The following is a 27,707-nucleotide window of genomic DNA, read 5'->3' as shown; positions in this document are numbered from 1 at the left end:
CTGTGGTTAAAACAACATTCTCTATGTTCATTCATGTTTATTTGATGCTATAAATGAACTAGAGGGAAGAGATTATCAGTTGACGAGCAGCTTTAACTGAGGCTCTACAGCGATCTGTCAGACACATTAAAGAGCCACAAAACGGTATTTATTGTTTACATTTCTTTAAAAAATGACCACATTTTTAATTTGAGACTTTGTTTCATATCAAAAGTAACCTGGTCTGTCTGTCAGCGTGTTGTCAGTGTCCTCTCTGCTCCGTTATGTGTTTTTCACTGTGTGAGAACGTGTGGCGTGAGAGAGGCGTGGCTTGTCGGACATAGCAACAGTAACTAAAGGGGGCGGGTCTTTGCGAACTTCACCTATAATTCCCAATGCATTTACCATCCTGTGGATGCATGGCACATTCTATTTAAATTCTCATTTAAACTCATGGAACGAAAAGGGCGCATGTTTCTTTTCTCTGTCACAGTCAGTACAGTTACGAAGCTCTAGACTAATCAGCCGCTCTTAAAGGGTTAGTTCACCCAAAAATGAAAATTCTGTCAGTAATTACTCACCCTCATGTTGTTCCAACCGCGTAAGACCTTCTGAACACAAATTAAGATATTTTTGATGAAATCTGAGAGCTGATCACTTCTCCATAGACTGCTAGGTGGCCCAAACTTGCTGGCCCAGAAAAGTTATTAAAGAGATCGTTAATATAGTCCAAGTGACTACAGTGGCTCAATCTTAAGTATATCAAGCGACGAGAATACTTTTTGTGCGCAAAAACAAACAAAAATAACGACTTTATTCCACTATTCATTTCCTTCTCTCTCGGCCTCGTAAGTGTTTTTGCGCAACGTGTCTGTGTAAAGGCCAATTTATACTTCTGCGTCGGGTGCGCGTAGAAGGTACGGCGTAGCATACGCATTGACGTGTACCATACGTCGTACCCTTCGCCGTACCCTGACGTGCACCTCCTCAAAAATGTAACTACGCGTCGCGGCGACGCGGACCGCAAGATCTGTGATTGGTCGGCTGGATAGCATCGCGTTTTCCTCCTACGCATTTCCGGAATGATCTTCTGCACTCTGCACCGCCCGCCCGCCATTTTTAAATTCCGAAGATCAGTGAAGAGCCATGGAAATAGACCAAGTGACCGAGAGATTGCTTGAAGAAGTGCGGAAATACAGCCATCTGTATGACTCCTTCAGTCGCCATTGCTCGTAGAAACCTAAACTCAAAATAGCCGCGAGGAATGTAAACACAGTGGAACTGGAACATTAAAACCCACCCGCGCCAACTAGCGTTTCGGCGGTGTAACTGCAGAGCAACACAGACATTCGCAGAAGTATAAATGCTCACGACGGCGTCGCCTACGTGCGTAGCCTACGACGTACACTACGGCGTACACTCGACGCAGAGGTATAAATTGGCCTTTACACGTCACCACGTAGGCTCACAATTGGCCGACGCTGGTCATGTGTGTGACGCGCAGCGCAAAAACACTACGCGAACCAACTAGTGGCCCAGAGAGAAGGAAATGAATAGTGGAATAAAGTCGTTATTTTTGTTTGTTTTTGCGCACAAAAAGTATTCTCGTCGCTTGATATACTTAAGATTGAGCCACTGTAGTCACTTGGACTATATTAACGATCTCTTTAATAACTTTTCTGGGCCAGCAAGTTTGGGCCACCTAGCAGCCTACGGAGAAGTTATCAGCTCTCAGACTTCATCAAAAATATCTTAATTTGTGTTCAGAAAGATGAACGAAGGTCTGGAACAACATGAGGGTGAGTAATTACTGACAGAATTTTCATTTTTGGGTGAACTAACCCTTTAATGTGAGGATTTTGGCTGGATTTGTGGATGACTTCATTCTCAGATGACACCATGAGAACAACAGAATTGGTTTCGCATCACCTCTGTCTTGTTTTAGAGATTAGAGTGAGTGGTGGGACAGCAACTGCTTATGCTTGTGACTCTAATTAACAGCAGTTGTTCAGTCCAGGATGTCAGGGTGACCAGTGGAGTCTGAATGACAATGTGTTATCCTTCCTCCCTGGGAATTTATATGTGAACATTCAGCTCATGCTTAAAGTCCCCCTGTGATGAAAATCAAGGTTTAATATAGTTTATATGTCTATGTGGTGTTTTTAATATGCTTTAAAGTCCCCCTGTAGTCAATCGTTTTAGCCCTTAAAACTCATCTTTGATCACTAAAATGACACATTAAAAATTTTTTCCTTGAAAAATAAATAAATATTTGTCATGCCTTAAAATATCTTGAATGTAACTCGACACTTCGAGAAAATACTCAGCAATGGTGTCGACTAATGAATTTACACATGCTTTGTCTTAAAGCATATTAAAAACACCACATAGACATATAAACTACATTAAAAGCTGGATTTTCACCACAGGAGGACTTAAGGAAAGGAAACTTTACTATCAGTGTGCAGAAATGTGTCCTCCATGTATGTGCCCGTAACAGTGGAGATTCTTCTAGTTGCAGTAAGCTAAACAAATCCTCATACAGCAGTGGCCAAAAGTGATGTCCGGAGGGGATATCTGTTTTTAACGACCCTGCAATGTCAATAAATATTAGTAAATATGAGGGAAATAAGGTATTTCTGTGACAAAATTATTTAGCAAAAAAGGAAATCTACAGGTTTTATTTGACAATGCAGTAAAAAAATATGCATAGAAAAACAAAACTCTTATAAATTGACTACAAGATATAGTGTTGAATAACTAAATATTTAGTTGGATCTCTCTTGTTTTTGCATGCATTCATAATTTATTTGTATGACAGTCTAGCCCAATATTATGTCTGCACAATTCAGCATGTTTCATTACAATAGAACAATTGACTCAAAGCACAGCTAAACAATATTTGTACAAAATCTTTAAAAAAAAATTCTAATATTTGAATAAAGGATAACAGATGTCAATTTTCCTAGACTAAACATCACTTTTGGCCACTACTGTATATCATAAATCATATTAGCAAGTTTTCTAATCAGGCACAATACTGAGTGCCAATTAATAGGCCTTATAGACGGGCTCATTTGTTTATGAACTTGATTCTTCACGACACATGAGCAAATATAAATACCTCTATAATATATAACAGCGGTATTTACATTTCATGTCAAGCACATTAATGTGTTTCTCTAATAGAGCAGCTGAGGAAGTAAAGGTAAAGTTGACATCGTTCTTTTTTCTACCCTTCTGATAGTAATGTAATGTTTTTCCTCATTTTGGAACTTTGTGAAAAAACTATAATTTTTATTTTGCTATTGGAGCAAATCAGGAAAAATCTAATTTGCTGCGGTCTCCCGTTCACCGCAGGTTTGATGACGAGTTCTGCTTCTAAGAACCCTGGAAGTGTGAAAAGATGTACTTGACAAGATATAGTAGTGGAAGATGAACAAGGGCTTTCAAAACTGTCCCAGTGATGCACGAAATGTCACAAATGTCACAAAATAGACAAATGTCCTGAACATTATCTGTATTTTCCTCATAATGCATGGGTGTTATTGAACTCCGGTTCCCAGTATTTGCCTCAAGAGGACCTCATTGCAGCCTGTAGGCCAGTGATGTACAGGATTACATCCACGCTTTGGGGATTTTGGTGGATTTTGTGTGCCGGATTTTCTGCTGTAGCTTTTGTTTGGAACTATTTTTTGATGGCGGACCAAAACAGACAGACAAACTGGTCATATCATGTCTAAAATAAAAGATGCTCAGTATAGACGACTTGTTAATTGAACATTTGCAATCATGTGGTTTTTCTGAATATCATCACGGCCTTGATCCGAATCACAACCATGATGGTGTTTGGGAAAAACAGCACTTTTACTCGGTTGTTTTTGCTTCTAACGTAATAAAGCTACACTATGTGGTTGAAGCATAAACTACAAGTTACTTGCAGAGGAACATTGTTTTGCTAATTTATTGGAATTTTGCATGAATGAATCTGATGCTTTGATGCGTATCAATGTACACATGGTTATCTTACCAGTAAAAAAGATAAAAAAGTGCCTGATCAATAAATCAAACTAGATTTTTATGCATTTTCTGAAGGAAATGTAAAGTAATGCTTAGTGCACAATGCTATGGCCTGGTTGACGGGGCTTAAGGGTAAAATTGGAACAACGACATAATTAATAATCCTAAATTTAGCTTTACTATAAGAAACATACAGCGTTTCAAAGAATGAGCACTACTTTGCGAAATGTCTTTAGTATCTTGTAAAGCGAGACAACTGAGTTTTTTCATATTTCGGGAACAACGCTTAAAGACAAAATTAAATAATTAAATTAGACAAAATTAAATAATCTTGGCCATAGAGAAAACCCTTGAGTACTAGTAACATAAACTGGATAGTAAGTTTGAAGGAATAAATGTAAATAATGGGAAACGAGAATCATCAGCAATGTTGCATTAATCGCAAGATTCTAATGTTCCAAATGCAAATAGACTTTATTGTGAGGTTTCCATTATAATTGTTTACAATTATTACAACATTTACAAAAAGAGGGCTGTGCATTAGCTTGTTTTTTTTAGAATGCATTAATGGATTATATTCCAGTGTGTTTTTCCTTTTCTACTCCAGGCTATCAGAAATCAGCCTAGAGATTGATGTTTGGAGGATTATCATGTTATTGTCTTTCAAACATCATGCCCTGAATCTTACATGATGGCGTGTTGTTAGCACAGGTTACCCTTTGATGCTGAACTGGAATAAGATGTGCAACTCTCTGTTTATGGTCCATGACAAGATTAAGGTATTTTCTCAAATCAGTGTAAAATAGCAACACTTACTCACAAGAATTTTGCACACATGGGTGTGCATTTCTATTTTTGTAAGGCCCTAGACGGATTACACAACACACTGTGATGAATAAAGCTGTAATCTTTTTTTTATAGTAACAGAGGACAGAAAGGTCCACATGCTCTTGCATGCACAGGTGAGGAGTAATGATTCTAAATTTGACGAACAATTTAACGTGGCTCTTGATAATGTAGCCATAGCAGATTAGTCTGGAATGTAATTGGTTATAAATGATCTGAAGGATGCCATCACAGTTGAGCAACAGCACACACTCACAACCTTCAATACACCATCAATCTCTTCTTCCTTCCCAGCATTAGAAAAACGTATGCAAAACGCAAAATACGTTGCGTCGTGCACCTTTAGCGACAGTTTCAAAGTGAAATGTCCAGTGAGTGGCGCTAAAAGATTAATGCTCCATCGAATTTAAAATAACACCTACTCTAAACCCTAAACCTACCCGATAGTGTTAAGATTAGCAAATGTGACACAAAAACGCAATCCTTATCATGGCATTTTAGCTTGTTTGTGAACTGCATCTGATAACTGAAACTGCAGTGATATGTACGTATTCGTACGCATTTTGCGTTTTGCAAAAATGTTGCCACATGTAGACTATGGGCCCTATCTTGCACCCAGCGCAATTGACTTTGTACACCGACGCATGTATCATTCCTATTTTGCACCCGCGCAAAGCGGACTTTTCCCTCCTCAGACGCACGTCGGTAAATTAGGGAATGAACTTGCGCTCCCGGGGGCGGTTCAGCGCAAAGAAGAGGCGTGTTCCGGCGCAAACGTTCCTTCATGCTATTTTGCAGGTTTAGAAAACAATTGCGCCACTAACCAGGAAAAAATTGTTTAAAGTCAGTGGCCATTGCGCATATTATTCATATGCTATTTTAAGGGCGCCTGCTTGGCCATAATCAATGTAGCGTGTGCACAACGCGCACTTCGATTCTCTCATCTACACAGAAGCAGCAGTTTTCATTTTTGCAAATCATACATTATTACGATAGATAGATAGATAGATAGATAGATAGATAGATAGATAGATAGATAGATAGATAGATAGATAGATAGATAGACAATTTATTATAAAAGCATACATCTAGCTTACACATTTACCCAAATTATCATACGCCTGTTTAACCGAAGTTGATTTGGGTTGGTTTCTCCATCCCCAATGTCCCTGACGAGAACGTCGGTCTCCTCGGCTGTGAACCGCTCCTGGCACGCGTCTGGCAAATCCACCGTTATAATAGGAATCCGCTTTAGAACAAGCGCGCCTGCTCTTAAAGGGAATGTGAGATGACGCTCTGATTGGTTTATTTCACGTTACGCCCAAACCACACCTATGAATAATGAAGCTACTTCAGACCAACCCCTTTTAGATTTGCGCCGGGCGCAATAGTCATTTATCCTGCCGGGAAAATAGCAACAGCGCCCGAGACCCGCCCACAAAGTTACTTGCGCTTTGCACTTGACACTTGCGTTTCAGATCGTTAAAATAGGGCCCTATGTGTTGTTCCTTCCTGTTCACACCAAGAATGATAACTAAAGATAACTATAATGATGACTATATCCACACCAACACACAAAAACGTTCTGTTTATAATACTGCAGTTTTGTCGTCTGCCGTTAAATGCTTGAGCTCTTTAAAGCAGGATGGATTCTGATTGGCTGTCTTATCAGCTGCAAAAAGATATTTTAGTGATTCTAACGAGATCGTTCCTCTGTGCCGTTATAGTTATAGTGGTGTGGACTTTGCTATTCTATTACATTTAGAATGATTTTTACAACTATATATTTGTCGTTATCATAGTTATCGTCCTTGGTATGAACAGACCTTAACTGGGCAAATGGGTTGTGTTTAAAGTAGCCTCAGACGTCACACCCATGGATCATTGGCTGAACTTCTGATGCATATGGCATGCCGATTTTAAACACTTTGGAAGTTTCAAAGTCGCCTTCTGATTGGTTGAATTCTACAGGATTTTCTTTAACAATCCACTGGAAACAAAGCTGTCGTGATGCCAAGCCCCCTTATGGAAGAAGAAAGCTGTCATGTTTAAAGTTGAGACAATGAGCGCTAATCAGGATCAACTAAATGCTGAAATGCGAATTTGTGAAAACGGTGACCTCATGCACATGCGTATTACGCGTTCAGTCTATTGGCGCGTGTGTTCCTATACAAAGGGACATCGCCATCTACTGGCCTGACAGCAGAATACAGCGTTTTTAATCGTTTTTGCGGATCCATGTGAACGTGGATCATTTTGACAACGTTGTCATTGTACGTGAAAAGCACAAAGGCGTTCAGTTTTTAGTACATCATTGTCGTGTAAACGTACCCCAAGATTCATACGAATTAGCTACCAATTCAGCAAAACATAAAATACACTCAAACTTGTCATAATTTGCCCACCTTCATTTCATTCAAAACGGTTTTCTGTAGAACTCAAATTTAAATATTTAGCATATGTTAAGTGAATAATAATAATAAGAGGACGTAATATAGCACAAGTCATTTAGACTACTGTTAGTAGTTTGTGTCAATTTAGGGGGCTTTAGTACTTTTTAAAGTATGGAAAAGCATAGTTTGGACATCAGAATTGGGTAATAATCATTGGTCTCTATATTAGTCTGACTAACTAGAACCTAGTCAAGGGTTAATAAGTCTTACTTTACATATCTACTCTTATATGTAACTGACATGAAAAAGTTATGTCCAGTTTTGAAAAAAAAAAAAAAATAAATGCAATGACTAACTTGTAAAACTAGTCTAAACAGTTTATTCAACCAACCACAGCCACTGTTTAGAGTTTAGCCAATGATATTGGACAAATTAAGCCACACTGCCATTGAATACATAGGCCTGGTTTCACAGACAGGGCTTAGATTGAGCCAGGATTAGGCCTTAGTTAGAAACATGCCTGATCTTGAGTCAAAACAATGGCACTGACATATTTTATATCTCAGAGCAAGTTAAAACAGCTCAAACATGCATTTTAGTCTGGGACTCAAGCCTTGTCTGTGAAACCGGGCAATAATGTTACATTCAGTGATAGAGAACCCAACACAGAGCCATTTAAGTTTGAACATTGCCTTTCTAAATAGTCTTTCATATTTCTTAATGAAGAGGTCATAACATGTTCGGAAAATATACATGTTCAGTTCAATAACTTGACTGAATCATGAACAACAGCAAAAGTGAATAGATTTGAAAATGTTTTACTTTAAAAACGATTATACATTTTTTTGTTGTCTTGTTTTCCAGTTAAGAATATCTGAATATCCTTAAAACAAGCTAAATAGGTGATAAATCTTGAATTAGATATATTGTTTTTTAGTTTTTTTTAGCATAAACCTTTTCAAATGTTGTTTTGCTTAAAACTAGGAAAAATTATTTTCCAAACTTCATTCAAGATATATGATCTTAAAACGATCTGAATACGCAATTGTGCTGAATATCATATTTTAAGCATGTTTAACCATTAAAATACTTGATTGAGGACATTATTATTATTTGTTTGCAGTGTGTTGAAAGTTTAATGACATTTTTGATTTATCTGTTAACCTTTCTTTAGTCCAACAATCCAGGTTTTCATTGAAAGCAACACTCTAAAAAATGTTTGGGTCAAATATGGACAAACCCAGCCATTGGGTCTAATTTAATTAATTTAATTAATTAATGTTTTTTGTTTTGTTTTTTTGGTTATTTTTAAATTAAAATTTTAACCCAATGGTTGGGTTTGTCCACATTTGACCCACATTTGGGTTAAAACGACCCAGCATTTTTTTTTTTTTTTTTTTTGTGAATTATGGAGTTTTACCCCATACTTTGCGACATGGAATTTAGTGGAGCTGAAGGCTTGCTCTGAAGATCAGCCGGGGTGAACTGACCGCTGAGACCCATGCCATTCTTCTGTTCGGTCTGGACAAAGAAAAAAAAAGAAAGAAAGAAGTGGTCTCACCACTGCAATGTGACAAAACTGAGACAAATATTTAACATTGGTTTGGCCCTGTTTAATGGTAGGTAGCAATTTTCTGCTGTCTGCGTGTTCGTTTACACCAAACAAACAGAGAACAAAAGCTCTTGTGGCATTCCTCACCAGCTCTGTCTCCACGCTCCACACAGATGGTCTGCCATACAAAGGTGGACCACCTCAAAGAACTGAGGAAATCAACTCGCCAACAGTTTATGCAGAATAGCGCAAATTCCTAGTCTTTGTCCTTCTCCATCCCTTTCTCACCGTCATATTTGTTCCTCTTTTAGAGGGGTGCGTGCAAACGTGAAGTTTTCTCTCGCACCGTAAATTAAGTCCAGTCACACGTTACAATGCATTCACATGATAATGTACTACTGAGGGTTACACTATATTTTAAGGTGTCATTGTTAGTGTAGCACATTAACAACATGCATTGACTGTCCGTTTAAGATTAGGGTTTGATTAAGGGTTAGTTGCATGCAATTATGCATGGTAAGTACATGTAACTGTAACAAGGACACTGTAAAATAAAGTGTTACCCTATATACTGAGATATTATAATCAAGTACATGTGCTTAAGGAGTTAGCTTGTTATTATTTTATTGTAATTATAAAAATGAACCTAATTTTATAATGCAAATCATTTTCTGTATAAAAATCTATTAAAGCAAATGTTTCCACTAGCCTGCCTCTGTGTCTTAATTTTTAATTAACACTTTACAATAAGGTCCCATTATTGTAAAGAATTAACTATCAATGAACAAAACATTTGTTACTTTGTTTAATAATCTTGGTTAATGCTATTTAAAAAAAAAAAAAATATATATATATATATATATATATATATATATATATATATAGTTACTAATGTAGCTAGTTATCTAATGTTAACAGATGGAACCAAATTGTAATGTATTACCATAAATTATATTTCTAATTTATGTAGTGCATTTTGGTTCATTTTGATTCCAGGTATAATAACGTTGTCACACACACTAAAAACAAATTACTTTACGTGGTGACAGGCTTTATTAAATTCAGAAATATTATGACTTATTCAGCCTGACCATATTAGACCAAATAAGTTTATATCAGTTATTTTTGTATTTTTTTTTTTTACAGGGCTACTGTACAAGTGATCCAGTGCGACTCTCTTGTACTGCTAAAACTTTCAAATGAATGAAATTGTTTGAATTGTAGCCGCTAGAGGGACACACACACACACACACACACACACACACACACACACACACACACACACACACACACACCCCCCTTCCCAACTCTGGAAACACTATTCAACACTCTTGGAGGAGCATGTGTGTAAATGCTCCTGCCGTCAGTGCTTTACCTGTGACTTCAGCACATCACGAGAGGAGGATCGCAAGGAGAGAAACTCATGTAGGACCGAAACATGGGCTGGTCTGCTTCCATCACAGTCTCACTCTTAAAAGACTGAAGGATCCCCACCAGAGCTCACAGCATACATGAGCAGAGATCCGCGATGCTCTGGACACCTCCGGACCTCCTGCAGACCCTCTCATTGACTTCAACTTCAACTTCAGCACAAACAACATCTGAATGTGCTCCATCCTCACATATGACAGCCCGTCATGTTTGGACGTGTTCTGCGCTCACGAATTGTTCTTAAACATTGTTTTGCGAGTAGAGAAAGACAGAAGTGCACAGAGTGTGAATGAAGCTCCTTATTCATTGATTACTGATCGAATCAAAGAACTAAAAAGAAGACTCACTTGTGCCTGCAGAAGGAGTAACAAGAACAACTCCAGCTCGTAGAGCTTCATGGATTTGTGTAACTGGAACATTCGTCTTTGACAAAAGATTGTGAAAGAAGAGGAAAAGAAAAGAAAACAACAATAACAAGTGGAAGGACTTTGGAGAGGAAGAGTGCGTCCGTGCGCAATTCTCTGGCCATCCTCCTCATCATTATCATCTCTCTAGTTTTTAATAAAATGAAAGTTTGGACTTTTCTCCAGTGTCTCGCCATCCTGCTCGTCCTGTGTGTGGGGTCAGACTGCGGGACGGTCCTGAGAAAGATCCGATCCAAACGCGAGCTGGTGAAGATCAGAGAAGCCAAAGCGGTCTTCCCGGGGGCTTGTGCCACACGGCTGCCCCGGGGCAAGCGCTCTTTGCCGGCAGTGGACCGCCGGCTCCCCCGCCAGCGCGGCCGCTCCTCTCCAGCGGAGGATGCGAGCTCCTCTCGGGGGAAAGCCGTGTATTTCACGGGCAGAGGGGACCAGCTGAGACTCAAGCCCGGCGTGGAGATACCAAAGGGCAATTTCACCCTCCAGATGTGGGTCAAAGCGGAGGGTGGGCAGCGTTCCCCTACCGTTATAGCTGGTAGGAACAGATTTATGCATTTTACGTGAGTTTGAATGCTGGTGGAAGAGTAATGCATGTGAATGATGGCGCTTGACCGGGTGACTTTGACAGTATTAACTTCCAGATAAATCAATCAGTTCCAGTAATCACGTCAACGCAGAGACTCCATTTAACTAATTTCTAATATTAGCTAACGAGACAGGAACATTTTGTAGCTTAGGTTTGCTGTTTCAGATCTGAGCGCGAGAGTCTTTGCGCGTTTGAAGAGGCACCGGGTTTACGCGCACAACCCCGAATCCCTGAAAGACCCCAAATCCCCCCCACCTCCATTCAGCTCGGGGGGAAACACATGAGAAAAGTGAAGCTGTTCTCAGCGTGCAGATGTCGGTTACACAGATTACCAAATCGCATTGCATTTACGTTCTCATCCAGTAGCCGCAGACTTCAGAAAGCGCAATTCTGAGTTTGCAAACACAACTGTTCTGTACGTTGACGCTGGTTTTTCAGTGAGTAAGCATTACAACATTGCTTTCGATTCCGCTTTCTGCCGACAGAGAGCGTAAAAGACACAAAACTAGTCTTTTTCTGAAAGTCATGAGCAGAAAAAATGCTGGCTGCTAGACGTGAGTTTTTTCCAACGCTGTCACGCACGACTAGAAAAGACCAGAGTGAGAATCCACTAGTGATCCGGCAGTGGGCATCACTGATTTACGCGGGGCTTCTGATGTCAATGCACCCCCCCTCCCCAGTAACCCACCACACTGAGATGGGATGACATCATCTGTTTCAGGCTTGCAGTGGGTTTGCATTGGACTGAATGCCTGACCAGCACAGTATCTCCCTCAAACACGCATGTATCCGATCCATAAATACATGCATGATGATGATGCTGTACTATGACATAATCAAAATGTAATACAAAAGTCTGACATCACATTCAATATTTGTGATTTTTCCATTTATGTAAACAAGGATTTACAAATGATGTGTTATGACATATCACATGGATCGTCAAAATCAGCCTATTAAAGGGTTAATTCACCCAAAAATGAAAATTCTGTCATAATTGACTCACCCTAATGAATGTTGTTGTTTTTTTTTGTTTTGTTTTTTGTTTGTTTTTTGTGGATGGAATTAAATATGGATATCATAAATCCATGCATTATGATGTTTTGACTCATATATATTTATTTTTGGCTGTGATGTACAGTATGCATTGAACTCTATAGGCTATAGACTGGCTCGCCCCCATAGACAGGGACGGCTGCTTCCTAATAAATTCCTTTAAAATATAAAAAAAAATGTCAAGGTATTTGAAGAGCCTTTGTCAGTGAATATCTGTTGTGTTAGGATATTAAAAAGAACAAAACACAAACAAACAAACAAACAAACAAAACAAAAAGAAGTGATTGAAGTGGACTCTGGCTTATGTAGTCATGCTTAATCTTTTAAATCTAATTCATGCCTCTGAGAATGAAGACATAAGGCACTTGTTTTGAGGGAGGCCAGTGCTTATTTTCAGCAATCATTGTTCATGTTGTTGTTTTTACGCAGCGTTAGTCTTAATGTCAAGACTTAATGTTGTTATTGTCTTGTTTTGTTTTTTTGAGTCATGTTTTCAATCTATAATGCAGAAGATTGAAGAGTGTGTGGAAAGAGGCTGCTGAATAGGAGCATTTGAGTATTTGACAGCATTTGACATAGGAAACATAAAGCTAAATTCAGCTCCACAAAACGCTTATAAATGTCCTAACGCCAGTAAGTTCAGCACCCCGAACAGCGCTGCGTTTGTGTCTGCAGGACGGATGGTAGATTTGGCTGAGTGCTCTATAGACCATGAACATTATTTACAGTCATGACTTGGCAGTTGAAGAAGAACCTGAGACGGACATCACCAGACAGCAGATTGGACAGAAGATCTAGCTTGTTTAGATTGTTGAGATGGAAACCGTACAGGAAAAACCAGATTGTCTTAATTTGAACAAAACCGAATGTCTCCAACGGTTCAACACGTTAGATTGGTGTGAGAGCAAGAAAAAAGTGCTTAGCTGGCACTGATCTTCCATAATGATGAGATACAAAATTGACTTGCACAGCAGATCAGATCTGAGATACATTGCAAGCTTGACCGGTTAGGGGACATCGAAGGAAGGACATGCTTCAAGATGGTCAAAACATGGCTTGACAAAGACAACATACTGTACTGTTGTTGTATAAACTTGTGTAATGCATTTAACCCCCAAAATCCCTAACCCAGGATAATATGTAAGTGTGCAAAGTATTCTTTTGATCTTGGACTGGCCCAAAAACAGCAACAGCCTAAATTGCACACGCTACTAATTCTTGTTTTTGAGTGCATTGTTCAGTGGCGCCTTTATGCAGGTTCATGTCCTGATCCCATCCCTTCCTCGGCTACTCTGTTGTTTCCTGTCAAAGCAAATTTTGCATTATTGTTTCCTGACTTGTTGCAATTGTATTTCCCTCCTGATGCATTTGTTCTTGTACATTCTCAACCACAGGTCTCTTCGACAAATGCTTCTATGCCTCCAGTGATCGTGGATGGCTGTTGGGAATTAAAGCTGTGAGTGAGCAAGGAAACCGTGACCCGCGTTTCTTCTTCTCCCTTAAGACGGATCGAGCACACAAAGTTACCTCCATTCATTCGAATGCCCGCTACTTGCCCAGCCGCTGGGCACATGTGGCTGTGACTTACAATGGCCTCTATATGAAGTTATATGTCAATGGTGCTCAGACTGCTGTTAGCAGGGAACAGTCAGGTGATGTCTTCAGCCCCCTTACTAAAAAGTGTAAGGTAAGTTTAATTATTTAAGCCTTTCAGAATTTAACTTTTTGCACAATATCTTGAAGAGATATTATACACAACCAATTATTATTATATATATTTTTTTTTTAAATATACATGTTTGTTATTAGTTAGTTAATGGTGAAGTGTGTAATTTCTGTTTCTCTAGGTGAACCAAACAGAACTGCAGAAATATAAATATTTTCCAAAAATAGGTTTCCAACCAGGCTCATTGGAAAAAATGTGTCTGTGGCAACATTTCTGCAAAATGTAACTTTGCTTCTTGCACATTTCGTGACATTTCCAATGTGTCTAGTAAGTTGCACTACATGTGCTTTCAATTTTATTCAGTTGGCTGTTTGGAAATGAGACGTCCGATGAGTAGAGCAAAAAAAGTGAATACTCTATTGTGTTTGAAAATAATGTTCCACCTACACTGCAAGAAATGCATTTCTTACTTTGTATTTTTGTCTTGTTTCCAGTCCAAATATATATATAAAAAAAAAAAATCTTAAATCAAGATGCATTTACTAAAGTAGTAAAATTCCATAAGATATTATGTCTTGTTTTCTGGGGAAATACATCCAAATTAAGTGAGTTTTTGCTTAAAACAAGCAAAATTATGTGTCCATGGGGTAAGAAAAATAATCTTGTTTCTGTTTGAATATTAAGATTATTTTTCTTACCCCATGGACACATAATTTTGCTTGATTTAAGTAAAAACTCACTTAATTTTGCTTGATTCTCCCGGAAAACAAGACATAATATCTTATCTAATTTTACTTATCTAGTAAATGCATCTTGATTTAAGAATTGTTAGATATTTGGACTGGAAACCAGACAAAAATACTAAGTAAGAAAAGCATTTTTTGCAGTGCACCCTAAACCTAACCGATAGTGTTAAAGGGAAAGTTCATCCAAAAAAATGAAAATTCTGTCATCATTTACTCACCCTCAACCTGGACGGTATGAAGTTCTTGAACCAAACAGTTGATGAGCACCATTGACTTCCATATAATATTTTTTTCCATACTATGGAAGTCAATGGGATCCATCAACTGTTTGGTTACCAACATTCTTCAAATATCTTCTTTCGGTGTTCAGCAGAAAGAAATTCATACAGGTTTGGAACAACTTGAGAGTGAGTATAAGATGACAGAACTTGCAATTCAATGAAATCAGAGTTTTGCAAAAATGTAGGCAGAATCACCTTTTTCCAATGAGCCGTTGTTGCTGAATTGATGTCATTCCAGCTAATTTTACTGATAGCACCACAATATACACAAATCAACCAACCAAGGGCTGACTTACAGAGCTCTCCACATTTAACACTGGAGTTTATCAGAAAAAAGTTACACTCTTCACCTTGCCAGATCTTACATAATGCACGTACTGTATGCAAATACAAGTTCACAGATAAATGTAACGAAGTGTTCTGATCTAAAACTCAAGGTGCTGATGGTGGGTGGAAATGCCTTGAATCATAACTACAGAGGCTCTGTGGAACGTGTCGGTTTGTGGCGACAGGCTCTCTCTCAGAGGCAAATCATGAGGGACATGCAGGGACAAGAGGACCCTGAGGACCTGGTTGACCTGGTGATCCGCGAGACCTTTGAACACCCAGCGCGCAAATGGCTGGCAGTGAAGGACGGCAGTTTCCCGATACCCGATGAGGGTTCTCGTGCTGGGTTGTGGTCTTTGGACACCACCCTGGAGCCTCCAGCCTGCGGACAGACGGTGTGCGATAACACAGAAGTGGTGCGCAACTACAATCATTTCTGGAGCTTCCGTCGCCCCAAAACAGTACGATACCGTGTTGTGAACGTGTTTGACGACTTTCAGCGTAAACCCACAGTCACAGATCAACAGATTCACCTGCAGCATCAGCATCTGAATGAAGCCTTTAGCATGTACAACATCAGCTGGGAGTTGACTGTGCACAACGTCAGCAATTCCTCTTTGTATAACCGTCTGGTGCTCGCCAACTGTGACATCAGCAAGGTGGGCGATGAGGATTGTGACCCTGAATGCAACCACACCCTGACGGGCTTTGATGCTGGTTACTGCAAGCCCAGGACGCGATGCCCTGAACATAAACAAGGAAATGGCATCTGTGACCCAGAGTGCAACTGTGAGAACTATGGTTACGATAATGGAGATTGCTGTAACCCTAGCATCACCAATGTGACCAAGACCTGCTTCAATCCAGCTTCTCATTTAAGGTAAGCTGTGATTTATGACGCCAACTTGTTTAGTAAGCTGCATAAATATTTCAGATATTGCCACAAAGTCACAAAGACATTTCATAGTTGGTTGGGGTGAGTGAAGAAGAGGGCAGATAAAGGGCTTTTATTTTACATTTATTTTAAAGGCTTTTATTTGATTTCAAGTCATTCCTGTGCGGTTTGCTCCCTGTGTTTGTGTGAGTTTTCTGCTTCAGTTAAATGCTAAACGTGGATAATTAGGCATTGATGTATTATAAACATTTGCATCATGAATTTCTGCTTCTGCTTCTACTATACAAATTAAAGCAACTTAACTTAGGTTAAGGTACAGGTACAGGTAGCGGTGGGGTCCTACACAAGCTTCACTTCAAGTCCAGGCATAAGTGCAACTTTCCTAGCGGCTTGGCTTCACTAAAATGGTGAATTTGCCCATTTCAGGTCTTCTTTTTTATCTTCAGTGTATTCCCATTAACAATTCTGAAAAATTGGCAGTTTATTTTAGGTTAGAAGTTTTTCCTTTGAGTTTTCCACGTACAAACGACACCATTGTCAAAACAATGCCCATTCACAGGTATCCGTGAAAACGACTAAAAACGCTGTATTCTGCTGCCAGGCCATTAGACGATGAAACACTATTGACTAAACACGTAATATGCATGTGCATGACATCATCGTTTTCAGAGATTCACGTTTTTGTTGTTTACACGGAGACCGTTTTCAAAAACGTGCACTTTGAAACCCATTTTAAAAAATGTGCGTTTTCAGGCACCAAAATGCTGTTGTTGTGTAAAGGAACGGCCAAAACACATAAAAAGTTTTACGTTTTTAGTTGAAAACGGTGTTGTGTAAACAGCCCCTTAGTGTGCAGTCCAGTTCCAGGAGGGCCACTTTCCTGCAGATTTCAGGTCCAACACACCTGCCTGGAAGATTCTAGAGATCCTGAAGACCATGATAAACTGGTTCAGCTGTATTTAATTGGGCTAGAGTTAAGCTCTGCTGGATGGTGGTCCTCCATGAGCAGGAATGGACGACCCTGGAAAAGAGCAAAATGTGGGAGTTCAGATTCATACCACTGCTTCCTCTTGGTATGATGAAGCTAAACATTTCTTTCAAATCTCCAGATCAATCTCCACACTTCAGTAGCATTAAAAGTGTATTGAAAGGGAGAAGCTGAAGAGCATGTATGAATAGTGTCCATGCCTGTCTAGGTCAAGGGTAGCCCACCCTGCCACCCTGCAGAGTTTGGCTCCAACCCTAATCAAACACACCTGAACCTGCTAATAAATGTCTTCAGGATTACTCGAAAATGACAGCCAGTGTTTTTCAAAAATCTCTTTTTCCACGTTTTTTTCATTGATCACCCCCAGTACAATGTTGAAGTCTCTATGAGTTGAATCAGGTATGTTAGATGAGGGAGACATCTAAAATGTGCAGTGGTGGGGGCCAGGACAGGTATGGGAAGCACTGGTCTAAGTAATCTGCAAAGGCAATTGCGGTTTATTACTGTCTCTCACAACTCTTAATTTACTAATGAGTCCTCCATGAGCACTTCAAGAAAAATGTTTTTATCAAGGATTTTGTCTGGTCTGTTGTATGATGATTTTCTCCAAGCTTTAAACACCACTATTTTCGCCAAAAGAAGAAAACAAAAAATGATCCAAGGAAATTGGATTTCTAAGTCTGAGTACCTGAGGCCACTGGATAGAAAGCACAAGATGTTCACAATTCCACCAGAATGTAGATGGTCTGGTTTAACTTTTGCTCTATGTGAATTGTTGCAGTGTTCATTTGTTTCAAAAAACAGGTATAGCCCAAGGACACATGTAGCAATCCAAAGCTATGAGATTTGTTTTAAAGAGGATTTATTGGCTTTAGAAGTAGTTTTTTGGTGCCTTTTTTATTTTAGTTGGGTGGACTACAAAGTAGAAACCACAATTTCAAGGAAGCTTATTTCTTGTTTAGAATGGTCTCCCAGCAACTATTTTGTTTTCCAATTGTAGTCATAAACGATTGTTTACAGAAGTGCACGCAGCTTCATGGGAAACGTTTAAACATTCCATGTTGTGAGAAAATAGTGAATGAATTGATAAGTGAAAACTACCTATTACATCTTTGTTTTGATCTGTATGATTCATCCAAATATTCCAGTACTGTCCTTGAATTTCGTCACGCCTTAATTGAGCTTCTCGTTCAAGAGAAAGCAATGTTTTCTATTAGCCGTTTTGAAGGCTTTCCAGGCCGCAGAATCGCATCCAATGGTATTCCTGGAGCTCTTTAAATGACTCTGTGTGCGGGCTATGAGGTGACATCAGTCACAAAAAAAAAAAAACACGCAGGTGGTTTTTCCCAAATATTATCCCATCGCAATCATCAAGAGACTGTTTATCACTGGATATCCAATCCAGTAACAGAAATCAGCAGTTGGCCAATCCTGAGCATTCAATGGAAATATTGCAACTGATGGATGAAAGATGGTTTAGAAAGATTAGAGTGAGAAGAAGCAGAAGAAGAATTTTCAGATAAGCACCCCAAGTGGTTGTTTATTTTGTTTTGATTATGGGATGTCTAGGGAGACAGACTGATGGCTGCGCTGCGAACATTCGTCAACATTCCGTCTTAATTGTGGAATTCTGGAAGAACACTGCGCTACATGCGTGGCACAACAATGGCTGTGTGGTCGGAGGTTTATTTTTGTAGACCCGAAGCCTGTTACCACTTTTCTTGTTTGGAAATCTAGCTAACAGGAGACATCGGGTTGGAGTCTCTGAAAAATGTGAATGATATCTGCTTAAGTTGTCTAACATGTTTTAGGCATGTGTTTTAAGTTATTTCTCCATGCTTTTTGAAGAATGTATACAGTGCCAGATTGTTATTGCAAGCAAACAGCCTGTCTATAGAGAGAGAGAGAGATTTGTGTTTTTAGCCTCACAAGCTCACTGATCGGATCCGACGGCATATACCTTGGACACAATTGTGGTTAACCCTGAGCTAAAGTTAAACACTTGTGTGGATCCTCACCATGTGCACATGCTGTACGCAGTAATTCATCCCTGGGTTTGGATCACGTTGTAGATGTGCAATAAGAAAAATGTCTGTCATGACTTTGGTCCAAAGACTAGTCATAGGTGAAAGGTGATACTACGTTATCATTTGGCTCTGTCTCGACGTCCATGCTTTCCCCTTGGCTATTGTGTGTGTTGGGTTAATTGATGAATGGGGTTTTCTGAGCTGTCACATGGGTCATCTCAGGGAGGTCCTTCATCAGGTGCTTTACAGTCGTGTGAACTCTAAGTGCCAATGAAGCCCATAAACATAACATAACCTTAATGGTTTAGCCCTAATGGAGTGCTCTTGTGTAAAACGAGCTCTTAGCATGTTAAGTTAAAGGAGCTACACACTCATAAAAGCACCTGTCACTGGAAAGACACTTACATGCGCACGCCTGGTTTGGTCTGCTAGCTTGCTGCTAAAACGTTAATGCGGACCAGACAAGGGAAGCAGAGAACAAGGTTAAATGGATTCTTGAAAGCGATGTTGAGAGTTGCTATACAACTTCTCCACAGGCATAGTAGAGAGAGTGCTAATGAAAGCACAAAACTTTGTGCTGATTGCTATTGCAGATAAAGAATTTGAAATGTAATGATAATTAGTGATAATTTCATTAGTGAAACTTTTTTAGTCAAGGGCCAAGATTTGCTTTTTTTTCAGCCACTTTGCAGTGAGGGAAATGTAGATTTATGGGTGTGTCATAATGAGTGCCAAATATGCATTGGATGCATCAACCAAATAAATTATCTCTGGCTCCAGGGCCTATCTGGATGTGAAGGAGCTAAAAGAGATCCTCAAGCTGGACGGTTCAACGCACCTCAATATCTTCTTCGCCAATTCCTCAGATGAAGACCTGGCTGGAGTTGCTACCTGGCCATGGGACAAGGAGGCACTGACACATCTAGGTACTGAGAAATTACTACATTAGCATAGTCCAAGTCAAGAGTTTGAATTGCGTTCCTGCAGTCATTTAATGCTGAAAATATCACTGTCACAATCTATTCCTATTCCTATACCTATACCATTTCAGTGGTTCCTACTCCCAAGATCTCTGTTTGCTCGTCATAAATTATTACATTTTGTATAGAGGCCTTGAGTAAATGATTAACGGAAGTAAACAACGGAAGTCGAGTAAACAATGATAGCTATGAAGAGCATGCAAAAGAATATGATCAAAATTCGAGTACATTTCGGCTACATATGCACTGCAAGAAAGTGCACAGTTCAGGAGTTTCCCAAAAGCATTGTAAGCGTACTTTGATCATAGAACCATTGCAACCAATTGTCTCTTTTTGTCCTCCCTGATTACAATTACTTACATAGCACTCTAATTACTTCTTACAAATATTGAATATGAACACGACCAAACATGATGTTTCATTGCATGTTGATGCTTTTAAAATATTTTAAGTGGTAAACCAAAGATCAGAACACTGAATATGATTGCAAAGGAAGATGAGAAAACATCTTACTTTTGAAATAAACAATGATCAGGGCTGCGCATCTCAAAAGCATTGTAAGCCTAAGTAGATCGTAGAATGGCAGATCGTAGAGGCACAAATGGTCTCTTCGATCAACTTAGCTCACAATGCTTTTGAGCAGATTGATTGAACAGATGAGTTGAATGTGAGACTCAAATCGGATTTCAAAATATCAGATCTTCCATCAAGAGCTGATCTGTACCAGATACCAGTGAAAAAAATTGGATTTGATTGACAGTGTAAATGCAGCCTTCATTCCACTAATTCAGATTCAATCTATATCACTTCAGTTTTCTACAAAAACAAAATCTGCTCAAAAAGACTAGTTGAAGGATAACCTGTTGTACAGTAGATCGCAATGCAAGTGCAAGGGTCTAACATTTCAAAGGATGTCATTTACATGACATACAACCAAATTTAAGTTTGTTTGACTTAAATACATGTGTATTTCAAATCACATAGTATAAACTACTGTTACAAGAGACAAGCATGATTATTTAAGTACAAGCACATCAGGGTTTATACTGTGTTTCTTCTCTTTTCATAGGCGGTATAGTTCTGAATCCGTCTTTCTATGGTACATTTGGCCACACTCATACCATGATCCATGAGATCGGTCACAGTCTGGGACTGTACCATGTGTTCAGAGGCATCTCAGAGATCGAGTCCTGCAACGATGCGTGTTTAGAGACGGAGCCCTCGCTGGAAACCGGAGATCTGTGTGCCGACACGAACCCCACACCCAAATACAAGCACTGCAGGGACCCTGACCCTGGCAACGAAACGTGTGGCAACCGCAACTTTGTTCACACGCCCTTTAATAATTACATGAGTTACGCAGGTAAGAACAAATACATGGAAATTCCCCTTTCTCAATCTGCCTTTTACTAAGTAAATCACAAAGCCAAATAGTAAACAGATAGAAATACTGCTATAATTAATACATTGACTTGTTCTTATTCACCACAACAGTGTGACTTCTTATTGGTCAGAGACTTCACCCCTCTCTCACCTCATGCTTGTAGTCTGCTTGAAGAGCACTGAAAGCTTAAAGCATTGGTAGACATTTCCAAAACTACTAAATGGGATTTCTGGGATGTGCACAATAAAAGGACACTACAAAGCATCCATACATTTTGAAATTAGCATTTGGTCACTAAAAATAGGGCTTTTATCCTTTTTTTTGGAATAATCAGTCTAACATTTTGCCTAAAAAAAGTCAAGCACAGATAAAAGCTGAGAGGGTAGGGCTGTCAGGTTGGAATAGCAGGTGAACTGTGTATCATTTGCATATCAGTGCAAGGAGCCATGTGTCTTTATGCTCAGTGAGCTTGTGTATGTCGAGAAAAGGAGGGGACCAAGCACTGAACCTTGAGGCACCCCAGTAATGTGACGACCTCTCCTGGAAACTTTAACAAAATCTTATGCTTTATAAGTCTTTATAAGACAAGACGTAAGCCACTGAAGTACCATACTGGTGATGCTCAGGAGGATATCACATGAGGGCTGTCACTTCTGTAGCTGTAATTTTTGGACTAAATTCCAAAAAATGGTCTTACTAATGCTAATATCATAGCTAGCATTTTATGTTCCGTTTACTAAATACATACTGTTAAATAATAATTTCATGCTTTGTGCATAATTAAAGATTTGTTTGTAAAAGACATAAAAAGTATTCATATTTGCCTTTGATTTTTCTTAACATATTACATCTCATATTTCATCTCAAGCAGTCTCTTCACTGACTAACTGAGGGTCTGTGTAAAAATGTATAGTATTTTTTGCACAGTATATATTTGTTTATTTCACTCTTTATTTTGATTATAATAGTTTTTCAAATGTAATTAATATTTTTGTAATATTTTAAATGATGGGACTCTGGGACATTTGAATGAACTATTTTACTCAAGTTTGCCACATTGCTAAAAGTTACTGTTTCTTATGTCAGTTCAAATTGCCAACTGTGAAAAAGTCAAAGTATTGATTTATACAACGTTGTTCTTTGATCTTCTCGACAGGAATGCCTTTTCATGTGCCATGTGCTATCAGAAACTTTAAATAATATCTGAACTTACAAATTTTTTCCCCAGATGACGACTGCACTGATTCCTTTACACTTAACCAGGTGGCTCGCATGCACTGCTATCTGGACCTCATCTACCAAACCTGGCAACCCGATTACCGACCCCCTCCAGTCCCCATGGCACCCCAAGTGGTAGAACAGGAACAAAACTTCATTACTTTAGAGTGGTTTCCGCCCATCTCTGGCCACTTCTATGACAGGTGAACTCAGGTTGCAATGGCATAGCACATATCCAAGAGACTATTTTAAGAATACATGTAGCAAAATATATATCAGCATTTGTTGTGCTCTCTGGGAAGATGCAATCTGATATAGGAAAAGACGTGGAATATAAATGTGGACGTAGGCAGAGAGGAGACATGTCTAAGCATGTTCTGTTTAGTAAATATTGAAAGAGGAGAAGTCTGAGACACTTAGTAATAGTTTTTGAGTACAGTGAGAGGATAGATTGCAGGAAGTGCAAAACAACCGAGAATTCTCAGCGTCTGCCAAATAGCTAACACATGCTATCAATTAATAGCGCTATTTCTAAACTGCGTTTAACTGGCTGTGTCATAGATACAGTGGAATTGTTCACATTGCCTTCCAAAATCTTCTTGTTGGCACTGGATATCCACATTTCATGACTCAGATCTGTGGAACTTTGTTGGGTTGAGTCTCTTTGTTATTTTGCATCAGTTTCCTTAGAGCTGAACGCAGTCAGAAATATATATTTGTGGGCCTGCAGACGGTCCACGAGGGACCATTATGTGAGAGACAGGTGGAATTCACTAAGGCAAGCGGCATGGGAATCCCCTCAGAGGAGCATGTCCAGACATGTCGATCTGGAACTCTCCACTTGGACCATGTGACATTGTTTACTGTATATCCATAAAACATTCTAACACCACAGTCTGACTGCTTAAGCAGCAACCAGATTTGTCATTGCCCTCTGACTAAAAGTGCTTAATGAGTCATTGAGGCTGATAAGCGAATTCTCACACCAGAGCAGTCTTGGGGTGTAACATTTTTAAGTAGTGTGAGAGTAGCTTAACCTTTTCCAAAAACAGTGTACAGTAGTTTTTCCAGTAACAACCTGCTTTTGGAAACTGTGATGCATTTGGAAGACACTTTTATCCAAAGCAACTTAGGCCCTGGTTACACCTAGTATTAAGATGCGTTTTGGGTCGATCGGATCACAAGTAGACGATGGAGACACATACCCATTTACACCTGGTGTTTTAATCTGACTCTTTTGTCCACTTTCAACCACTTCTGTCCTGATTTCTTCGAGGGGAGGGTCTATGGGCGGGTGAATGTAAGGTTTTTTTTCAGATCTTTTAATCTAATGGACAAAATAAGCTTGTGCATTTTACATATGAACACGATCGGAGACAACGGAAAAACACATGGAGAGCAGAGGCTTTCGTTCCTGCTCTGACAGCCGCAAGATCACGTTTGGTACGTTTGTCGTATTCAAACCAAACCTGGGTCTTAATGCCGACAACGTTTAAATCCCATCTGGCTAGTGCGCTTCCCCACTTCCCCACTTCAAAGCTGTTTGAACACATTCAACCACATGAGGGTTTACACTACGAAAGCAATCCGGTCTAATGAGTTTTTGACTACCTCTGGAAGTGGTTGAAAGTGGACGAGCTCAAAACGTTGTATAACTCCTGTATTTAGCGTCGTCCACTTGTGATCTGATGGACCAAAACACATCTCAATACTAGGTGTAAACAGGGCCTTACATTGCATTAAAGATTCACATTTTAGCCCTTGTTTAGCTGAACATGTGACCTTGGCATTGCTAGTGCTCTATTGCTTGAGCTACATTTAGAAATAGGAGATACATTTAAAAAAAAATTTTTTTTATATTTAGTTAAAGGCTGCAGTGTTATGTTTTCAAAGTTAGTGTAAATGCAACTGTTCAAATTCACTCTAATTGAGATCCTTATTTTTTGTGCTAGAAACATGGTTTTGATTAAATAACTATATTTACAAATATTTTCAAGACCCTATAAAATTACTTTAAGTGCAGTTTTCTGACTTTTGAAATTTGATTTTGTGGGGTCTTTCAAGTGACTACACTAAACTATTAGTGCTGATTATATTGAGTGGACTATTTTTGGTATATTTATGATTTCTCCCACTCTGACATGCTTATTTAACAGTTTTTGCCCCATATTGAAGATTCCCATCTAACTTGCCATCTACTTGAATTTGCTGTATCTAAGTTGCATTTTGTCTGTCTCTGTTGGTTTCCTAGAGAAGTGGGATCAGTATGTGATAAATGTTCAGAGGGTCACGTCCTTCTACAGTACGCCTCCAATTCTTCGTCCCCGCGCCCCTGTTCCCCGTCTGGCCACTGGAGCCCCAGAGAAGCCGAGGGTGAGTTTATGTACCACCACCATCACATCATTTCTTCTAAACACACTTGCTTGCCTTTGGCTAGTCCTGCACCAGTCAATGCTTCTTTAGAGAATCGACATACTGACTGCATCACAGGCTATTGCATGTGTTGTGTCTAAGATGCAAGTGCCAAAAGTGCCTGAATATTACACATTTTTTCAACTATCCCGATATAGAGAATGTGTCATAGAGTTGATTAACTCGTCTACTGTCTGCATTCCGGATAAGTGTGATTTAGACTCAAGCAAAAGCCTTGAGAAAATATTTGTGGTCTGTGCATGTCCCTGGACAGACGCTTGTGTGAATTTCTGGTCCAGAATTTGTAATGCTCAACTGTCTCTGCAACCAAAAAAGAAAACCTCAATGTCTCTGGCCCATTGAAACTCATTACAAAAAGGTCCGTATGTCTCAACGGGATACTTGCTTAGCAGAGTCAAACAAGTGTGCCGGCTCTCCTGGTCAAAAGCATGCGATTGCCAAAGTCTCATGAGTTCATGGCGGCAGCATCCCAAGGGAAATGTTTGTTTTCTGTTGCCATGGCAAATTTGCATCCCAAGAGCAAGATTCTCATTTAATATTCTTCTGGTGTAATAGGCTATCCAAACCTGTAGATCTACACTACTTGCCAAAAGTTTGGAATAATTGATTTTTTTTTTTTTTGAAAGATTTTGTGAAATAGTATTATTAGAATTTAAAATAACTTATTTATATTTTAATATATCTTAAAATGTAATTTATTCCTGTGATGCAAAGCTGAATTTTCAGCATCGTTACTCCAGTCTTCAGTGTCACATGATCCTTCAGAAATCATTCTAATATGATAATTTGCTGCTCAAGAAACATTTCTGATTATTATCAATGTTGAAAACTGTTTTTATTCAGCAAAGATGCATTGAATTGATCAGTTAAGACATTTCTAATGTTACAGTGATTTCTAAATCATCATATGGCACCGAAGACTGGAGTAATGGCTGCTGAAAATTCAGCGTTGAATAAATTAAATTTCAAAACTATATTAAAATAGAAAACATTTCTTAATATTATAATGATATTTTGCCATATTACTGTTTGTACTGTATTTTTGATCAAATGAATGCAACCTTGGTTGAGCATAAGTGACTCTACATATCTTAATTATTCCAATCTTCTGACCAGTAGTGTACTTTACATCCCATTTCAAATTCTATAGTCCCTTAAAGTTTGTTGTTTTGAGAGAACTCAACTCAAATACATGAAAAAATTGATATTGAGAGAAATTATTGTAAACCTCTTATAGAACCATTCGATAATTCAGTGTTGTTGTTTTTTGTTTTGTTTTTTTACAAACAAATTACAGCAAAAAGTTTTCTGTTCATGTTACCCAAAGACAGACGTCTCAAACACTGTAGTCCTCTCTCAAACTCTCACCTCTAAATGTGATTTTTTTCAATGTGAGGGTCCTCAAACAAACCGATGGGGTCGATGTTTGGCGGGTTAGCATGGTCCAGTTACTCCCTGTTGGTTTACGTCCCTGTTCAGGATCCCAGTGAAGGATTCCGGTCTATGTGTGTTATTGTGGCGGCATTAACGTTGCCATGATGGGATTTTCAAAGTCTGTGCCCATGTAGAATAACGAGTGGCTGTTGTGTGCCAGCCGAGCAACTACCATTGAAGTGAATGAATTGCATGGAAGGCTTTCTCCAGGTAACATAGAGCTCATTGAAACAAACAGAGGAATGTTCTGATAGGGCCATGGTGAAATCAACCCTCGGCTCATCGTTGGCTTGGTGATTTACAGTGTTCTTGTCCAGTGTAGTGAAGAGTGATTTAATGGATGTGTACTTTAAATAATTCCTCACCATGTCAGGGCATTGTGACATTGGCTTCTCACACTGATCTCAGCAAAGCACCCCTAGATCTCTAACAACACTTTAAATCTTGGATGAATGAATGCATCCTTTTTCTCTATTTTTGTGTCTTTTTTTCTGGATATGTCTTCTGCTTGTTCTCAGTGTAACTGTGTAACTGTGAACAGCTAAGTGAACAGTTAGCTGGCGATGGAAATTTTTTCCTTTATAAATAGTCTACACAGCTGTGCTGCTCCAGAATTTGCAGACAGCTGCTTTATTAATTATTGTTTGTGAGCATGGCTGGCATAAAATAGCATTGTGTTAGGTATGCTCTTACTCTGCAAATCAGAGCATTCTTGGTTCTTGTGGGAGTTTAGGCCGGTGATATATAGTGTATATGTTTTTGTGGTCAAGTCAATGCTGTTTTAAAAGCATTAAGGTCATTGTTTGGAGGGGTGCTTTCATGAGACGATGCGTTTAAAATAATTCCCATGGTCAGGACTCATTCGTTCATGCCTTTTTGGTGAGATGGTGTCTTGCAGTTTTGTATCAAATAAATGCAGCCTTGGTGAGTATAAGAGACTTCTTTCAAAAGAATTTTTTTATTTTATTATTACAAACCTTGGGGAAAGTTACTTTTAAAAGTAATGCTGTACAATATTGCGTTACTTCTTAAAAAAGTAACTTACT

At 39.0% G+C, this 27,707-nt stretch overlaps 1 protein-coding gene across 3 annotated transcripts in view; it reads left to right on the top strand.

Annotated features, from left to right (window-relative positions):
• The first annotated feature begins 10,088 nt into the window (after window positions 1-10,088).
• pappaa (pregnancy-associated plasma protein A, pappalysin 1a) overlaps window positions 10,089-27,707 on the top strand; it is a 115,793-nt gene continuing 98,174 nt past the window's right edge. For 2 of the 3 annotated variants that reach the window (XM_082170498.1, XM_082170497.1), the window contains exons 1-7: window positions 10,089-11,175; window positions 13,677-13,969; window positions 15,413-16,182; window positions 19,993-20,138; window positions 21,262-21,555; window positions 22,805-22,997; window positions 25,046-25,167. In XM_082170498.1, coding sequence (XP_082026624.1) covers window positions 10,788-11,175; window positions 13,677-13,969; window positions 15,413-16,182; window positions 19,993-20,138; window positions 21,262-21,555; window positions 22,805-22,997; window positions 25,046-25,167 — 2,206 coding nt within the window. In that variant the 5' untranslated portion in view covers window positions 10,089-10,787. Of the gene's footprint in view, window positions 11,176-13,676; window positions 13,970-15,412; window positions 16,183-19,992; window positions 20,139-21,261; window positions 21,556-22,804; window positions 22,998-25,045; window positions 25,168-27,707 lie in introns of those variants that run through there. The other variant, XM_082170499.1, reaches the window with a different exon arrangement.

Source organism: Leuciscus leuciscus (genome assembly GCF_965113295.1).
Source record: "Leuciscus leuciscus genome assembly, chromosome: 5".
Lineage (NCBI taxonomy): Eukaryota > Metazoa > Chordata > Actinopteri > Cypriniformes > Leuciscidae > Leuciscus > Leuciscus leuciscus.
The sequence above is the reverse complement of the archived record's forward strand: the minus strand, read 5'-3'. Positions and strand labels throughout refer to the sequence as shown.